The sequence below is a fragment of the Ptiloglossa arizonensis genome, chromosome 10 (assembly GCF_051014685.1).
Source record: "Ptiloglossa arizonensis isolate GNS036 chromosome 10, iyPtiAriz1_principal, whole genome shotgun sequence".
Taxonomy (NCBI): Eukaryota; Metazoa; Arthropoda; class Insecta; order Hymenoptera; family Colletidae; genus Ptiloglossa; species Ptiloglossa arizonensis.
Genome location: NC_135057.1, coordinates 16,633,461 through 16,650,371, shown reverse-complemented (window position 1 = coordinate 16,650,371; position 16,911 = coordinate 16,633,461). Strand labels below are relative to the sequence as shown.

General features: G+C 49.2%; 1 protein-coding gene across 3 annotated transcripts in view; it reads left to right on the top strand.

Annotated features, from left to right (window-relative positions):
- The first annotated feature begins 3,137 nt into the window (after positions 1-3,137).
- LOC143152120 (protein Skeletor, isoforms B/C) overlaps positions 3,138-16,911 on the top strand; it is a 34,684-nt gene continuing 20,910 nt past the window's right edge. For 2 of the 3 annotated variants that reach the window (XM_076321858.1, XM_076321856.1), the window contains exons 1-2: positions 4,854-4,930; positions 5,458-5,636. In XM_076321858.1, coding sequence (XP_076177973.1) covers positions 5,570-5,636 — 67 coding nt within the window. In that variant the 5' untranslated portion in view covers positions 4,854-4,930; positions 5,458-5,569. Of the gene's footprint in view, positions 3,312-4,853; positions 4,931-5,457; positions 5,637-16,911 lie in introns of those variants that run through there. The other variant, XM_076321857.1, reaches the window with a different exon arrangement.

The following is a 16,911-nucleotide window of genomic DNA, read 5'->3' as shown; positions in this document are numbered from 1 at the left end:
ACCAATTACCGCGGCTGATCGTTAACAAAATTAATCAATGGGACGCGCTACGGTCTATCTACCGTGCATAGATTGGCATCGATTGATCCGTCGCTCCGGATAGCCGCTGCGACGCGTTCCTCCGGGACGGAGAGAAATCGTTGCGCGAAACGGTTGGTAGCTCGTGTTAAAAGCAACAATTTCATCCACCACGAGCACGGGAGTCGTCGCGTCCCGGACATACTTAAAGCTCGCGTAAACGACCGGGGAAAGCTGGCTGCAGCGTGGCTGATCGTGGTACCGCGCGAAACGCACAGGTGGGAAACGTTTAAGCGACAGTAACGATCGCGAAACGATACTATCCTTTCTGTGGTCGAATATTTTCGGAGACTTTGGAAATCGATACGGCGGTCGATCGACTGGTAATTTACCCGGCCGATTTTATCGTTGTTGCGTGCAATTATTTAAGAGCGAACCTACGTTCGGGTATTCGAACGTCTGGATAACCAGACGCGGTAGTTGAAATTTTATCGAGCGCTCGAACGCTAAACGGAGTTCCGCGGTTGTAAATGCCGTTCCGTTTCTCGTAATCTATTTACATCGTTCCGTTATCGAAAGAACACCCCCCCTCGAGCGTTCTTTGCGACTCGCGTGGTTTATCCGCGCTACGAATCGAACCGCGATGGAAACGCCGTAACGCGACGTCAACGTTTCGTCGTTCTTTTTTTCCCCCGCCATCAACGAGAGTGAAAATCCGCGGGTTCGACACACACGGAGAAAAAAACGGGGACGAGATTTTTATCGGAAACGAAAATTGCAGTGGAGTGCGTTTGAAGGGCGATTAAGCGATCGAAAGGGCTATCGGTCGCTGGTTGGCGTGCGCGAGCATTCAGCAACGCGGATCGGCCGACTCACCGAAGCTTGCTTATATCACCGTTTTCCGAAAGCTGCACCAGACACGCCCATTCGAGCGAGGAGCTTCCGCGGCCACTCTACACCAACACCCCGAACTTTCCTCTTCTTTTCTTTAAACCGTCTCTCGTCTGCCTTCTGGATTATTTCTATATTATAATCCCCTCTTTGTCCCTTTCTCCGCTGCCCATAATCTGTCTCTTCCCGGTTCTTCCTTTTCTTTTTTTCATTTTCCTTTTCTTCCTTTTTTTTCGTCAAACGAAAAGCTCGAGGCTCTCGACGAATAAACGTCGTTTTCCTTTCGGACCGATAGCAATTATCATTTCCCTCTATCTCAATTTTCCACTCGACCTTTATTTCTCGATTCCTTGTCGCTGTTCGTTCCTTTATTTTTTGTTCCTGAATTTCTAGCTCTGCCTTTCCGGGCATTTTCACCGTTTCATCGCCTCGCTCGTCCTTCTCCGCGTAAACCGACGCGACCAGAGAAACGGATAAAGCCGTTGAGCTGATTTCGAATTCTTTGCCAGGACAACGAAATCGTATTACATTCATTAAAGGCTACGAGCTGGCTGAGAACACAAAACACGAGGGGGGCAAGGGAGGTTGTGAACGGGGAGAAACGTATCGGCGCGAAACGGGTCGGAAGGAGAGAGCGAACGGTGAACGCTCTAACCGCGGTTTGTTACAAGAAGGCACGAGCTGCAGTTGCAGCTACAAAAGGCTACCCTACCCCTTCCGTCCAAGCTCCGTTCCTGGTGCCCCGGCGAAATCCTCGACGTGCTTGCGGTCCGTTCGTCCTGGACGAAATTTCGTCTACGTCTACCTAGCGATGGCGTCGAACCGATGATCCGTCTTTTCTTAGACGACGATGCTCGAATTGAACGGTAACGTTCTCACCGACGTGGCACGCTAACGCGGCCTTTGTTAACTTATAAAGGAAATCTGCCCCGTGTGCAATTTCCTTTCAATCGCGTAACAAGCTCTTTCGAGCGGTGCTCGCGGCGAACCTTGACCTATCCGGAAGAACGCAAGTGGGCGACATTTGGTTACCGCGTTTGCCAGAGTAGACGGCAGAGAAATACTATCCCAGCGATTACGGAATTCGGAAAATTGCGTGGGAGAACGCCCTCGAAGCGTAGGCGAAAGTGCAAAGATCGCGTCCACATCGATCGCGTTCCGAAACAATATCGTCGAGATTGAACGAGCTCTCGTCGAAAATTTCATCGACCGGCGTCGATCGATGGTTAGATTCCAGGAGGACCGGGTCGTAAATCGTTCCCCGATCTGGGAAGGATCGTGTCCTCGGTATTTTTTCGAGCAATCGAGCGTACCGAGTAGCAAGCCCGTTAACAATCGGCGAGTCTCCGAGGTATCGATAAGTCGACGCGAGGGTATTGGTCCCATCGCTAGCTAGCGTCCGTAGCCGTGTTAGGCAGGGGCTCTTCAGGTATCCAGGGTGGGGTGAGATTGGGTGCAGAACCGGCGTCGGTAATGGTGACTACGTCGGGCGGTAGGTTCCGGGGGTGTTTGCAGGGCCAGGGGACAGAGGAGGAGGGGTTCCCGTAGCGGGGGTGCACCGCAAGCTCGAAAGTTGGGAAAAAGCCAAGGGAGGGGTTGCGCTCGGAGCCTCGAGCCGGCCGAGGGCGCAAGCTCGAGGTCGTCCCTGTGCCCTCCCACTCTGGGGCGCGATAGGTGGAGCTTCCCTGGCCGCCAATACATGTTCCGGAGCCGTGTACGGTACGTGCGTAACCCCCAGTCAGTCCTTCCACGTCCGAAAACGCGCGGTCCACGCACCCGGTGCGAGCGAGCGAGTCAGCTTAGCGCGGGCTCGGCTCTCCTTGCTCTCTCTGCCGCGCTACGCTACGCTGCGCCGCGCCGCGCTGCGCCCAGCGTAGCTGAACAGGTTAGCCCTTACTCGAACCGGATAATTCGTGGCCAGTTCCTCCCGTGTTCGGTTACCTGGCGTGTTCGTCTAACGCCTGGCTCGTTCGTTGTTCCTCTTCTTTCGTACCGGGTGGTCGCTCGCCATCGCGCGTCCGACGCGGAGGCGAGCCGACGAGCATCCGCTAAGATCTCTCGCGCCTCGCTGATTTTCCTTCGGGGTGCTCGCCTCGTTTTACATTTCACGGATCCAGTTCACCCGTTCCTCGCGGACTCTGCGGATACTCCGCACCGCCAGCTTCTGTCCCGGTTGCTCGCGCCAACTCGCGCCTACAAATTCTTCATAGAATTACTCCCGTTTCGTTACGCGTGCCTCTCTTCTTTCCACCGAACTCATCTGGGATGCGACGCGCGGTGCCGGTTCACCAGCCGAATTAACTTGTGACTACTGCGATGAAGTTCGAATAATCGGAAGGATGATCGAGAGAGCGACGAGGATACAAAATGCGGGATGAAATGAGGAATCGTGGAGGTGCAAGGTAAATAAGACGTAACAGGAATACTATTTCTAACGGTAAATCGCGTCAGTTCGGTTCGAGAGAGGGTAACGCGTGTACCGTTCGAAGAAGCGGATCGAGTAACGTTTTAAATTCGCGTACACGTACGCGAGTTGTGTTCGGTTCGAGACGAAAAGATCGATTTCGAATTACACCGCCGGTGTAAACGACCCGCATTGCAGCGAATTCCTATATCGCCAAGTATCCGGTGAACAGCGTCGGAAATAATAAGTATTACTTTTCGACCGACTGAACCGAAAATTGTGCATCGATTGAAATTGTTCCTCCGACCGATATGGAAATGCCCAGTCGATTTTCGTGTGCTCTCGGGCGGTAGGAAGAGATTATAGCTGCAACGGTATCCGACAGGAAACGCGCAACGATTGTGCAAACGCGGTGTAAAAATAACGCTCTGACGAAAGCATAGGAAATTTAGTTCACCGAACGATCGATTCCGAAGGTTTTGTTATCGGTACGCGGCTGTTCGGTACGATTACTCGTAGCGACAACTACCATTCCATTCTCTAAACTTTGACCTCGACGATATACGTTTAATATTCGTAAAAGATGGCGCGTTCGGTTCGACCCAGCACGTTCCATTTCTACTTTTTCAGCGTTACCGCGCCAAGAGACGCAGCCATCGAGCACCTGTTCCGTAATAATGCGAAAAAAATGTGTCGCGCCAACCCCTCGTATACGCAAACACCGCACGAACACCGTTTCGATAAATTTACACTTTGCTTCCTGTCGATCGATTATCTCTCCGTTGGGTTTCGCTGGCGAACGGAACGTGGCAATTAAAGATGCAGCGTGTGAACGAACTCCGACACGATCGCACCGATGGCATTTTAATTGTTTTAAGATTGCGTTGCGTTTTACTCTCTCATCCGGTTTATTTCGCTAGACCGAGTCTATAATACGTGCAAAGCGTATTCGAACAGCGAAACTTTCGCGACGCGTTACCCGGTGTAAATTAACGACCCCGTTTTCCATAATCCGTTCGAGAGTTTTTCCATCGGTCGGATAGTTGCGAAAATGCTTAAAGTTTTCAGCTAGCCGACACGCGATCGTACGTAACGCGTGCTTATTCGCTTCGTCGATCCAATCTAGCTTTTCCGCCGATGTATTGCGTTCGTACGAGTCTTCGTCGATTATTGTTCCGATACGCTCGAAGAGTTACGCTCCCCGCGAGTAACGTAATGATAATTGCGAGAATTCGTTGCGCGACAAGATAAGATTCGCAGAAAATTTGTTCCTTAAAGTTCTGCAATTTTTACGACGAAAAGGTCTGCTCGTTCTCTCTTTGCGGATAAAAAATTCCCGATTCGAATTGTATTTTCGTTCGGCTCGTTAAGTAGTTTCGATTCGACGGGGAAAGCAGGGCTGTGACTCGCGAATGGTAGATGTAGCGCAGAGGTTACGGTTTGTTTTCAAAGTCGTCGGCCGCATGGGAAAGGTGTACCGTCCGATCGCCGATGGCAAATGTCAGATCAGTCGACGTTGTCTCGGTCAACAGGCAACACGTTCGTCGGGACACTATCGTTGCTCGTCTCCCGTTTCGTTTTCTACGGAGAGTTTCCTCGATCGATCGACTCGCTCCGGTTAGTTTTTTTTCCTCGTTGTTCGCACACGATCCGTTACTCGTCGAATAAATATTGATTTTGTACTTTCCCCGTTCGTTGCGCGTTTTTGTTGGTTCTAACGAAACGTAAATAGTTGGTCGATACCGGCGAGAAAATATTTAATAGCGTAGTTCGATCCACGGCTTTGCCATTTCGCGTTGACGATAGGAATTTCCACAACGATTCCGGATAATACGGAAGAGAATTTTAACAATACCCTTCCTTTGCGTAATCCACGCGTTCGAGTAAATAATCTGATCGAAAGTGGGAGAAGAAAGCCACGAATCGCGGAGATGGGAATTTTTCTTACAAAGACGGTGTTTCGTTTCGTGATTTCCGGTCGAATTGGTCCAAAGGGTGTTCGAGCAGCGTCCCTTCTAAAAACCAAAGGTTTTCCAATCGCGACAGCTCGAAGCACTTGAAAGATAAAGAAATGGCGGGGCCACGAAAGGGGGAAATTCGGGAAGATGGTCCGAGGCTTGAACCGTGTTCCTTTCGAATTCCAGATCAAACATAAGTGCGCGCGTGTGGTTCGTGTGTGTATACATGTGCCATCCTCCGCGACAACGGTAAGCTGGAGAGAAGAGGACTCGCGCCAACGGAAGCCGGAACCGAAAAATGGATACGACGTCACTGCGACTCATTTCCGGACTGCTTTTGTTCGCTTACAACACGTCGCTCCTTAGTAAGTCATTTTGATTAATAAGCTACTTTCAGTCTGTGTGTCCAGATATATGTGTGTGTGTGTGTGTGTGTGTATGTATATCCATGCCCGTTCTGACACGAAACTATCCGGTTGCATCAAGCAAACGAAAGATCTCTCGTGATCGGTTCTTAGCATGCTTTGGTCACTTGGATCGATACAGTGCATTCGCAATAGAAACGAGTAAGTTTTAGAAGCTTTAACGGAAGAGGGGGAATAAAAACGAATTTTGACCATCCTCGAGTTAACGAAATTTTACGCGCGTATATTTGTTCCTCAATAGTCTTAGATACGAGTAAACATTGAGCGAGCTATTCCGTTGAACGCGGTCTGTCGCTTACGTAACGCGTAGTCGTACGCGGATGATATTCGTCGCGAATCGCCGAAACTTACGTGTTTGCGGTTCAATATTCGAGTCTTTTGCGTCGCGGAAAGCATTTCCGTGTTTCCGCGCTAGTACACCTTCCACGTGACCATCCATAACCAACGTTCGAATACCTATTGCTGTAAACTTTGTAAATTCTTGGCTCGTTTTCGGAGACGAGAACGTTCGAGTTCTCCGCGCGTTCCTTGAGTATACGTGCGCGCGAACGAAAGAATGGACACTCGATTTGTCGAAAATGAAATCGTAGTTGGCGGGTAGATGCCTAAAATGAATGTACGGTTCAATCGTACCCCGTAGCTGCGTACTAGGTATTTTTATCGCGAAACGGCACGAGTTTTCGGAGTAATATTCGCGTCGGGAAAAGTGGACACGGATGACGAGTAACGCTCGTGGTGCTCGTCGTATCAACGACCTGTCGTCGGTCCTCGAGGAATAACGTCCACGTATCGGCGGTGGCGGTTACGGTAATTTCAAAACTTTGAGCGATTTAGGCGGTAAATTGCTAAGGGAAACGAGGACGTGGCTCGGCGGACCGAGCCACCGCTGAAAAGACGGCAGTAAATGCGTCGCCGTAATTGCATAATGGCTCTGGTGTGTTCTCGGCGAGATACGAAGCCCTGGCCTGGTTTTTATTCGAGGACTTTCACTCCACGTTACCGACTCTTCTTTCCGTCTCTCTCCGTTCTCGTTCTCCTACCTCCCCTGTACACGTTTTCGTCTCTGTGTTTCTTATCTTGTTCTTCGCCCCCCGCTATTGTTATTCCCATTTGTACGTATCGATGTTTCCGTCGTTGTTTCCTCTCTCGTTCACGTCTACTGTACCAGAGGGGACTGGCGAGAAAGATTGAACGTTTTTGAAAATTGAAGCAACGAGCGAACGATCTCCATCGTGGCTCGGCATCGCGTATCTCGTGGACGGAAATCGATATTCCACCGGGAAGAATTATGGCAGAGTCGAACGCCCGAATGTTGTTTTCGTAGGGAATTGAGCAGAGAGCGCGAGACGAGCCAATAATCCTCGTGTATTCAAGACGAATCTCAATGACCGTTCCGAGCGCGGTTACATCGGAGACGATTTGGTTGAAGCACCCGGTATAAGGAAGCTCCCCGGGGCTGTTAGCCGGCATTAGTCGGCTTCAAGTACGGAATATTGTTTCTGGAGATCCCCGCCGCTCAAATTGCTAGCATTTAGCAGCTTATCTGGATTATCGTTTCTCCGCGCGCAACCGGGGAGAAACGCTTCCGTGGGGTAAAAACGCGAGTCGAACGAACGACCCGCGCTTTTCGAAATTCACTACCTTCTGCCGAGCATGATACTTTTTCTTCGGCGCTAGGAAAAGGATTAAACGGCGGAAGGGATTAGAGACGCTATTTTCTCCCTCTCTGTGTCTCTCCGGCCGCTATAAAGGAAATAATTCCACCGGGGGAACTCGCTGCGATTTCGGCTGAGCCGACTCCGGTTGGAAATACTCGAATTCGGATTTATCCAGTGTATCGAAACGAACGTTGAAAAAATATTGTTTGCGCGCGTTGCCGAGAATATGTTCCACGTTTCTCGTTTCATTCGTCGCCAAGTTTCCCTCGGTGTCCGTGCAAGCCATCGTCGACGAAACATTTTTCGCGATACTCGATGCGCAAAATACTATCCACGAAGTCTAGTTGAAAAATCGCGCGAAACTTTCGGGACACATTGTGCACTCGTGAACGCGAAGATAGAGACAGAAGAGAGAGAGAGCGAGGAACGCGCACATGTAGCTTCCAATAAAGCACCGTTCGAGTGCTCGATCGGCACTCGACGAATCTCGAATCGGACAATACCCTCATGGTAGGTCTATCTGAAATAACCCATAAGGTCTCTCGAGCGTAGGTCTGTATAGGGGGCGGTAATGCTTCGTGGCACGGTTACGAGTATCTCCTGTACAAGTAGCAAACCTACGTTTTTTTACCTTCTTTGCAGAGATTACTTCCGGGTCAGCAGTCCGGTTCAATTGTATCCGATCCACGAGCTTACAGATTACCGGACACTTGTCGACTCGGTAACGCCACGCGTATCTCGTGTAATCCACAGATTTCTTAGCTACGTTTTTCTCGAGCTCACCTTATTTCACAACCCTGAGAGCGCACCGCGGAGAAATAAGCCGGTGGACTCGATCGCGATACTTGTCGAACACGTTCGGCTTTGCGTCCCGTTTAATCGACCCAACCGGAGCTTCGTTTTCAACGCGATAACGCGATATTTCCCATCGGTGGTTGCGAAAACATTTGTGAAAAGACACGATTCGAAAAATGTACGCACGTACAACGAAATAGTAGAGGAGGATACAATACATCGACTCGTGGATGAACGATTCGATGCGACGTACACCGCGGCAGCTTCCGAGCTTGGAAACCGTGAACGCGGCAAACATTTCTCCAACGATATCCGCGCGATCGCGAGGTTATAGCGTCCATTCGTTGCAAAAGTAATCGAGCAATTTTTTCACTCTTTTTGTTATCTTGCTTTCCCGTGGGATTAATTCCGGTTCAACGAATCCCGCTCAGTCGGGTTCAATCTCCGTACTCTGTGTCAGATTACAGAGTACTCGCCGTAGTAACATCTATAGTAACACGTGTGTAGTATGTAAACTCGTGGCGCGCGTGCGCATCTACGGACCAGGCTCCCATATGCATAGCGGCGAGTGCATACACCGACGACGAGTGAGAAATTCGCTGCACCGGTGTGCGTTCGATGCATATCAGGGGCATCGCGTATTCTTTCTTTCTTCCAGCAGGAGATTATTGCGCAACTTGAAATCCGTCCGATACGATAAATTGTTATTCTAGATTGTCGTAAATGTTGCGCGCAGGGCACCGGTGTAGAAACTCGTAAAATATTTTAAACGATGGATAATAAATATTCCGTGGCTCGTTGTATTTCGTGCAGTACGAGTCTACGTGCAAGGAAGCAAACGATCATTAGTTATTTGCGTCGTCTTCTTTTTCTGTGCGTCTATTGTACGAAGTATTGGAATATCGAATGAAAAAGTAAGATGGTCGAAACTTCTAATCGGATTTGAATAAATACGATGTATCGAGAAGGCATAAAGGAAATCGGACAACTTTAAGACCGTAGCGAAAGCAGGAGTGAAACAAAATGAACCCCACCGGTCGAGCGTCTAAACGAGATTGAGCTTCGGAGCTTCGTGCACCCCGGATCTTAACTAGCCCCCACCGCCAACGCACGACAGAGGGGTGGGTCGTCGTCGAAGCGTTCAGTCGACGGCGGCGGCGGCGGCGGCGGCGGCGGTGGCGGTGGTGGTGGCGGCGGCGGCGTCCCCACTGCGACGCTTGTCGGTGGTGGGGCACGTTTGAGCACTCAGCCAGCGGTGTTTTCACCGCGTCGCGTACTAGAGAACACCCCACCATCCAAACGCTACTATGGAAGTGGAATAGGTCAGCCGGACACTCTCAATCAACCTTGTACTTACTACTATTCCTATACGTTTTCAAAATTTCAACCCTTCTACGTATTATTCTCTACGATCCAGCGTTAACGTTATTATTCATAGACAATTATTTGCGCGAAAAGTTGCGAAACTGATCGTACAAACACTGTTATTTAATATTCTGCACGTTCTTCTTCGTCCAGTGGCTTATTCGATTACAAAGTTGTTCATATTCGAGGTTCTTTGTCTCGAGCCTAATCTGGAACAATTACGTTCGTTATTCTTGATCGTGCATTCGTCACACCTCGATACGAATCGAACGAGTAAACCGAGGCATCTCGTACTCGTTAACGTAGAATTCGCAAATTCGCAACGATGTCTCGTCCGTGATTTAAATTATATGCTAAAATAAAGGACCTTTAACAGATGACGTAATTCGACGCAATGTCGAACTAGAAGTGTCCGCGAAACTCTGTGCGAGTTGAACGTTATATTCTCAACGATTCATAGTCCGCAACGGGAGACAGTACGAATTCCTATCTGTCCATTGACGGGTATTGTCAAGATTTTTATTTTTTATCGAACGATATCAATGTCCGTTACGAGGGCATGTGTCTATATCCGTGGCTAATGGGAATACCTATAGTATCGAAATTTCACTGGAATTGAAACTCGAAATGTGTTCAGAGTCAACTGTGCGATCAAAGATAGAGGATCGTGAGTGCAGGTGCGCACGCAGAGACAAGGTACTCGGAGTAATTGGAGTTGGTAACGGGTGTACATTTAATGCGTGTACTTGTTGCTTGCTCGCCAGATGTGTGATTCCCAGTGGAGCGTATACAGTGGTTCGAACGATGAGTAGACCCCGGCCACCCCGAAGTTCGTGGTTTACCGTTAATAGGTGTAAACGACCGATTCGGGGTGAACCGAAAGGACTTCTCGATCGGACGATTCTTTAATCGATAAACAGTTTACTTGCGATCGGTTGGGCGATGAAAGACGAACGATGTTAATTCGTCGAGCGTTGGGAAACAATTTGAGAAAACGTTCGCAGATGTTTCCTTCTCCACCGGCTGATAAATAAATCGGTGCACCGTGTTACTTTGTACGGTCCATGTTCGGAAACTATTCCAGACTGCAATCTTTTGGCGATGCTCCGATATTCGGCGCGTCGATACATCGGTGCGGTTTAAGAAGAAGATTAGAAGATTTGGAAAGTAAGATTTCGTAGTTCCGTTCCCGGCTTCGTTCCTTTCTACCGTTTCTACGTCGAGTCGGCTCCCTCCTCGTCGAGCACAAAAAGTCCAATTCTATCGTCGGATCGGTATCGTGTATTCACTCGAAACCAATACAAAACGTTCGGTTTGCATTGTCAGAGGCTACAACCCCTATACCTTAATCTATCCGCAATCAAATGATCACCGCTCTCCCCACGGATCCCTTTCTTCTTTCGTGCATTTTCTTATCGACTCCTCGGGGAGAGGATAACCTGGAATCGTATCGCAGGTCCGCCTATCCAGCGGTAAAGTGAAATGAAAGCCAGAGTCAAAGAGCACGGACGTATCAGGGAAACAATTTAACTAATGGAACGGTATTGCCTGTAGAAATCTATGAACGCGCCGGCGCGCGTATGCACCTTTGCGCCACATTATTCGCGTCTTTCGGTTACTCGCGTCGGTCCGTCTCGTTATCGATGTTCGATTTCAATTTCCAAGGGTATCGATCGACAACCACCGTCGGACAGAGGCAAACGTCTTCGAGAAAGATGTTGTCTCGTATCCAGGGATCAAGCTCCGCTGCGTCGAACGAAGACGGGTGGTCCATCGTGACATCGACAGGGAAATTGTATCTAAGATCGAGCAGTTGGATTTGAAATCAGCAGTTGGTTAACCGTAGCCCGTTTCTCCCGTTGGAAAATTGAAAACGAAAGCTCCCCGACACTCTGCGTCTCTTACCAAACCGAGCAAGGAAGAACAGATGCGAGGCGTTAACACTGCAGCAACGAGTTACTCGATTGGCTTCCTCTTGTCGACAGTATTGGATCCGAGTATAATTCGCACGTCTTCAGGGTGCATAATGCGTTATTAGATGAACGCCGGTGACACGTGCTCCGACACGATGCCATTATCGACCGTTCTCGCGCGTTTCTCATTGTTACAGTCGTCCCTCGTTTCCTGCTACACGTTTGTACATTAATTGTGCGCTGGGTGATTCTAGTTTTTCAGCCTGCGTCGCGTGAAATTCTTTGAACGAACGCAAAGAGAATTGGTAGGGAATCGTCTACTCGCGACCATATTTTGAAAAAAGAAAAAATCGTCAAAGTTCTAAAATAATCGCGTACGCTGTAGCCGAATCAATCCGCAAATGCGACACGATCGTTCCTTTATTCTTTTGCCTCGGGAATCTACGAACGAAAGTGAAATCAAAATTACTCCAGCGAGAGTAACGACGAGCATTCTCGCACGGAGCATCTAAATAAGGAAGCGGTTGCACTCGTGGTCGAAATTGGCAGTCAAACGTTCCGATATCGGTGGAATAGCGATCAGGGTGGTCGAAGGGGACGATATTACAGTGGCGTGTCTCTGGATCCGTGTTTGAGTTCCACTGCGATATGAATGTCTCCCCATGGGGGTGTCGTCGCATATCGATTGGAATGAGGTGCTAGCTATGCGTGCATGTATGTACGTAAGTATGTATGTTCATCCCGTTTCGAACAGCCCTATATGTCGTATCGCGAATTTCGTGGGCGCTGTAGCGTCGAAAAGGGAAGGGAGCCGATCGTGAATCGTGTTCCGGGCGATGACACGGTCATCGCCGCTTCTGAACGATAATGGTATTGCTCTGGAACATTTGTCACGCGCGAGCATTAAAACGCTGCCAGAAGCTAGAAAGTCATGCTGCCTAATATCGCCGCTCAATTAAGAATTCGATCCGGTGAACCTTTGTTATCGATCGATTGCACCGACGAATGTTGCCTCGCGTGGGAAAAACGATTGCACCGTGTTTGGATATTCTTCGAGCAACTCGGTACGTCCATGTGTAGATAAACGGAACAGTTATCGGGTTACCTGTTCGTCGTTCCCTGTGTCCCCTGTACGATGGAGACTTAAAAGCCCGATTTCGATGGTATCTAAAAGATTGTGCTCCCTACCAAGTTTCCATTATCCTGAGCCAGCTTTTAACGAGCAGTACGTTGATCGAAGATAAACGCGTTTCGTCGTTACTACGCGCAAAGAACTGTAAACGTACCGACTAATTTTCGACAAGACCGTTCGATTTCTAATCTTTGCTTTCGTAGGCTGCGGCCGCTGTATAAAAGAAAGCGAAAGGACGCTTCGTTAAAGAAACCCCCTTGAGTCGCGCCTTTATTTCGTACGTCAACGATGTCGCGATCGTAGAGCACCTCGAGTCGCGGAGACCGTCCTGGCGTGAGTTTTATTTGCTCGGAATCGCGTTTCTTTTTCTTTTTTTACGACATCTCGGATGGAAACTTAACCGTGCTGGATGATGTCGCGATGTTTCTACCACTCGTGCGACGCGAACGCTTGTATCGAGAAGCGTAAAAGTGCCTCGAGTCCGCTCCACCCGTTGCAAACGAGGCGCGAGAAACGCGATGTATCCTGCACTGCTAGGAACGAGTCGCGGAGTCAGTTCGATATTGCCAGAGGTGGGGTGGAGGGTGGTCTTAATGCATTTGGCGAGGTAGCTACGGTACGCATCACCAGCCACCCTTTCTGCAAGCTCAGCATGCCCTCTCCCATCGCTCCTTTTCTCTTCGGGCCTTCCTTCGTCTCTGTTTTTCCTCCTCTTTTTTCGCCCCCTCTCCTCTCTCTTCTGTTTTTATATCTGCCTCTTCTTCTCACCCTTTCTGTTCTCCTTTTGGTTACAGCGGTGAGATCTCTCTCACCGTTTACCCTCCTCTTTTTGGTCCACCTGTCCCATTCTCCGTACTCTTTCTACGCGGACGTATCTGTCTCTCCGTTTGTTTACGTTTTACGCAGTTTTGTATCTCTCTCCCGTCGCTCGATCTTTTCGCTTCGATCGAGAGATCTCACCTGTTCTCTCTCACGTTTTCCAACTTGCTCTGTTTCTTCTTCTCGAGTACGCGTCTTGGTTCACCTGCTCCCCCTCTCCACCTGCCACCCTATCCGTATTTCTCTCTCTTTGGTCTCCCGTAGTCGTCCCCTCTCCCGAGAGTATAATGGATCTAAAACGAAGCGACCGACCCCTTGGCTTTAATCTCTTAACGGGCAAACGACGAAAAAAATATCATTCGTATTCTTCTCGAAAGATGGACAGAGGCTGTCTGGCTCGATCGATTAAGAGATTGCCTTGTCTACGACAATTATCCGGATTAACCGATGCGCGACGATTGAATATACGTATTAGAAGGGTACGCTCTTTCGAAAAAACTCAACCGGCCGAGGAGATTCGCTCGCCGAAACGGAACGTTCGTGTCGAATGATAAATACTTGGAACGTTAATTTACCATACAATTAAAAATATCGATCGAAACGGAACCAAGATTGGTTGCGTAATCGACCGTTTCTATTTCAAGGAAGAAACCCGTTCGGTCGATTTCTGGTCTCCTCGGGTACGAATGCAGGACAAATCTTTCTCGAGATCGATTCGGTATTCGATTCGTTCTTAAACGCGTCGAAGAAACGTTAAGGTCCACGGTGTTTCGGCCAACGGGACTCAATGCCGCGAATACTTGTACGTTTCTGGATAATTGTGTAGCTCGCTGAATAATCGAACGACGGGCAATTGTCGGCGCTAGGCGAGGCAATTGAATATTCTCTAGGATCCTCGGACATCCGAGCGTCTCGTCTCGAATACGGCTCTCGGTTCTCCTAGTTTCGTTACTTTCGAGTTCTCGCTAGTGTCGCAGCGACGCTCTCGGTCGGGAGCACTTAGAAAATCGATAAGCCCTGGCTCACTTGATCCGGCGTTGGCTGCTGCCAGGCCATATCTTGATTAAAATCAGTGCCGCCCGGCGCGCTCTCCTTTCTTCACCCTTCTCGCCAAGATTCACCCCTCCGTTCGCGATGAATCCGGTTAGTCTCGTTAACGTCTTAAGTCACCGGCTCCTCCAGCCACCTTCTCAGCCTTCCTTCGCGCCACTTTCTCCTCTCGAGGACAATAGAACCCGTCGAGCTTCCTCGAAAACTTGCGCCGCCACTTCTGTTCTAACGCGTGTCCGATAAAATTGTCCTTCACCCTTGATTAAACGGAACCATCGACGCGTCCGGGAATCGTGTGCACATTACGTTGTAATCTTCGGCACGCCCCGTTACTGTTCTTCGCGATTCTTCGAGAACCAGACCCAATCTCGTAGTCACTCTGTACGTAAAAATTTCAACGCAGCCTCCAGCCACCCTTGCATCGATGCGTTCCCATTGCGATCGAACAGTTGCATCGGTTTGCGTATGTTTCGACGATCTCACGGTGTCTCGTTTGTCGTTGTTCAACGAGACCAGTCCGGTGAGACGAAAGTGAAAGTGCACGCGTTCGTAGGACTAGTTGGTCACGTACCGATCTTGTAGGAAACGGCTCGCTGGCTCGCGTGTAAAATCGAATCGTGTTCATTTTTATCGCTGCAGGTTAAATCGGTCCCACGAAGCGAGGAGAGCGTTACGAAATTGGCGCGAGCGGTTTCACTTAACACGGCAACGCGCTAAATACGCGATAACGATGATAATAAAAAGTGGAATTTGAATACGTTGTCGGAGTTCGAAGCGATAACGGGAAGTTCGAATTACAATTCGTCGCAGTGTGATAAATTATTTTAGAAACGATTTACCCGTTACGTAAGAGACGGAACTAACCGCCCGTGTTGGATAAGATATGTAAAAGTTAACGATTGCATAAATCGCGCCGATGGGATCTTCGTCTCGAGAAACGGTAAATGTCAATTAAAATGTACCGGAGATACAAGCTCGTTGCGTCTGAACCTTGTACAGTATTATGCAGTGTGCGGTATCTTGTTTCTATCGCGCACAGTGCGCGTTACTCGCGGCACGTGAAAAACGAGCCAGGATCAGCTTACGGTTTTTCTCCTGTTCGAACGCCTGTATAATACGGGGGAATATAAAACTCGTCGATTTCGTGATGCAACAAAGAAGCATTCATTGCTAATTGATTCTCCAATTAGCTCTCGGGATTCTTACAAAGACCGGTACACTTTTACAAAAGAAGCGTCGGGACAATAGACGGCGTTTTTTCCAGTCGCTCGACCAGAAAATACGGAGGAGCTGAAAATTCGCGATTTTTCGATCAACATCGTGTAATTTGCGATCCCGAATGTATACGGTGGGACGGACGGACGGACGGGGGACACGATCTTTCCACTTGGAATCGAGCGGAGAACACGAGTCGCGGGAAAACACGGGGCACCTTCTTTAAGAGCAAAGTAACAAGAGAATTTTCCGAGACTTTTCTCGTTAAATGTCCACCCGAGGAGGTACGTAAAAGCGAGGGAAGCCATAAAATCATCGAGCTCTCGCCGCAACGAAGAAACGTTTGCTTCTAATTAATTCGCTGGAACTTGGAGCGTAAAAGGAACTTGAAATGGTCGCCCGGTCTGATGTATAGATTACAAAGGTTCCCAAACGTTCGCGATCGTGGTCCAGGGAACAAAAAATACAGGATACGGATCCCAAGATTTTAAAATATCTGGGGGAAAATGTCTAGGGAACAAAACTTCGAGAGATAAATCCCAAGATTTAAAAATATCGTTACAGTTACGATAAAAGAGAGCTATCCAAAAATCCGTACCGAGAGAAAAAGGTGGGAATAGATTTTCGAATAATTCGAGGTAAACGCGAACGGAATCGAATTCTTCGGGTATCGAAAAACACTTTGGCGAAGGTTCCCTTGCAGGGAATCTCGGCATAAATTTCTCCGACAAAAAGTGCAAGAGAAAGCGTAATTCTTTAATTTCATCGGTATTCCCGTTTTTGTCGTCCGTCTCGGTTCGAGTCGCGTTGCGTCGGTGCTCTCGAACGGTATCGTTTCACGCCGCGACCAGATAACGAGTGAATTTTTCACGACTATCCTCATTAAACGGGTGCCCGGGGGCAGACGAGGAGATCCGTTGAATCCGATCGAAAGAGCAAAGACCATCGATGCCAGAAGGTAACGAAGCCCGACGCTCCCTGGTTCCCGGTGCGATTGTGTGTTCGGAGCACATGCAATATGCTTTGTGCCAGGATGCCCGGGGGCTAAGGTATTCCCCGCAGTGGCCCATGGAAGCCCGCCTAAGACCAACGTGTGCCGGGGGACTCTATTCGAAGGACGGTACGCGCGATTCGGAGTCTCATCGACGGCCACGGATAGCGGGGGACGAAGGGAAGAAACGCGGCTGGGCGATGTTTGCTCGACTCAAATGTTGACCGAACTCCCCTTACCACTTCGGGATCATATCCTGCTTTCAGACGAACCTCTC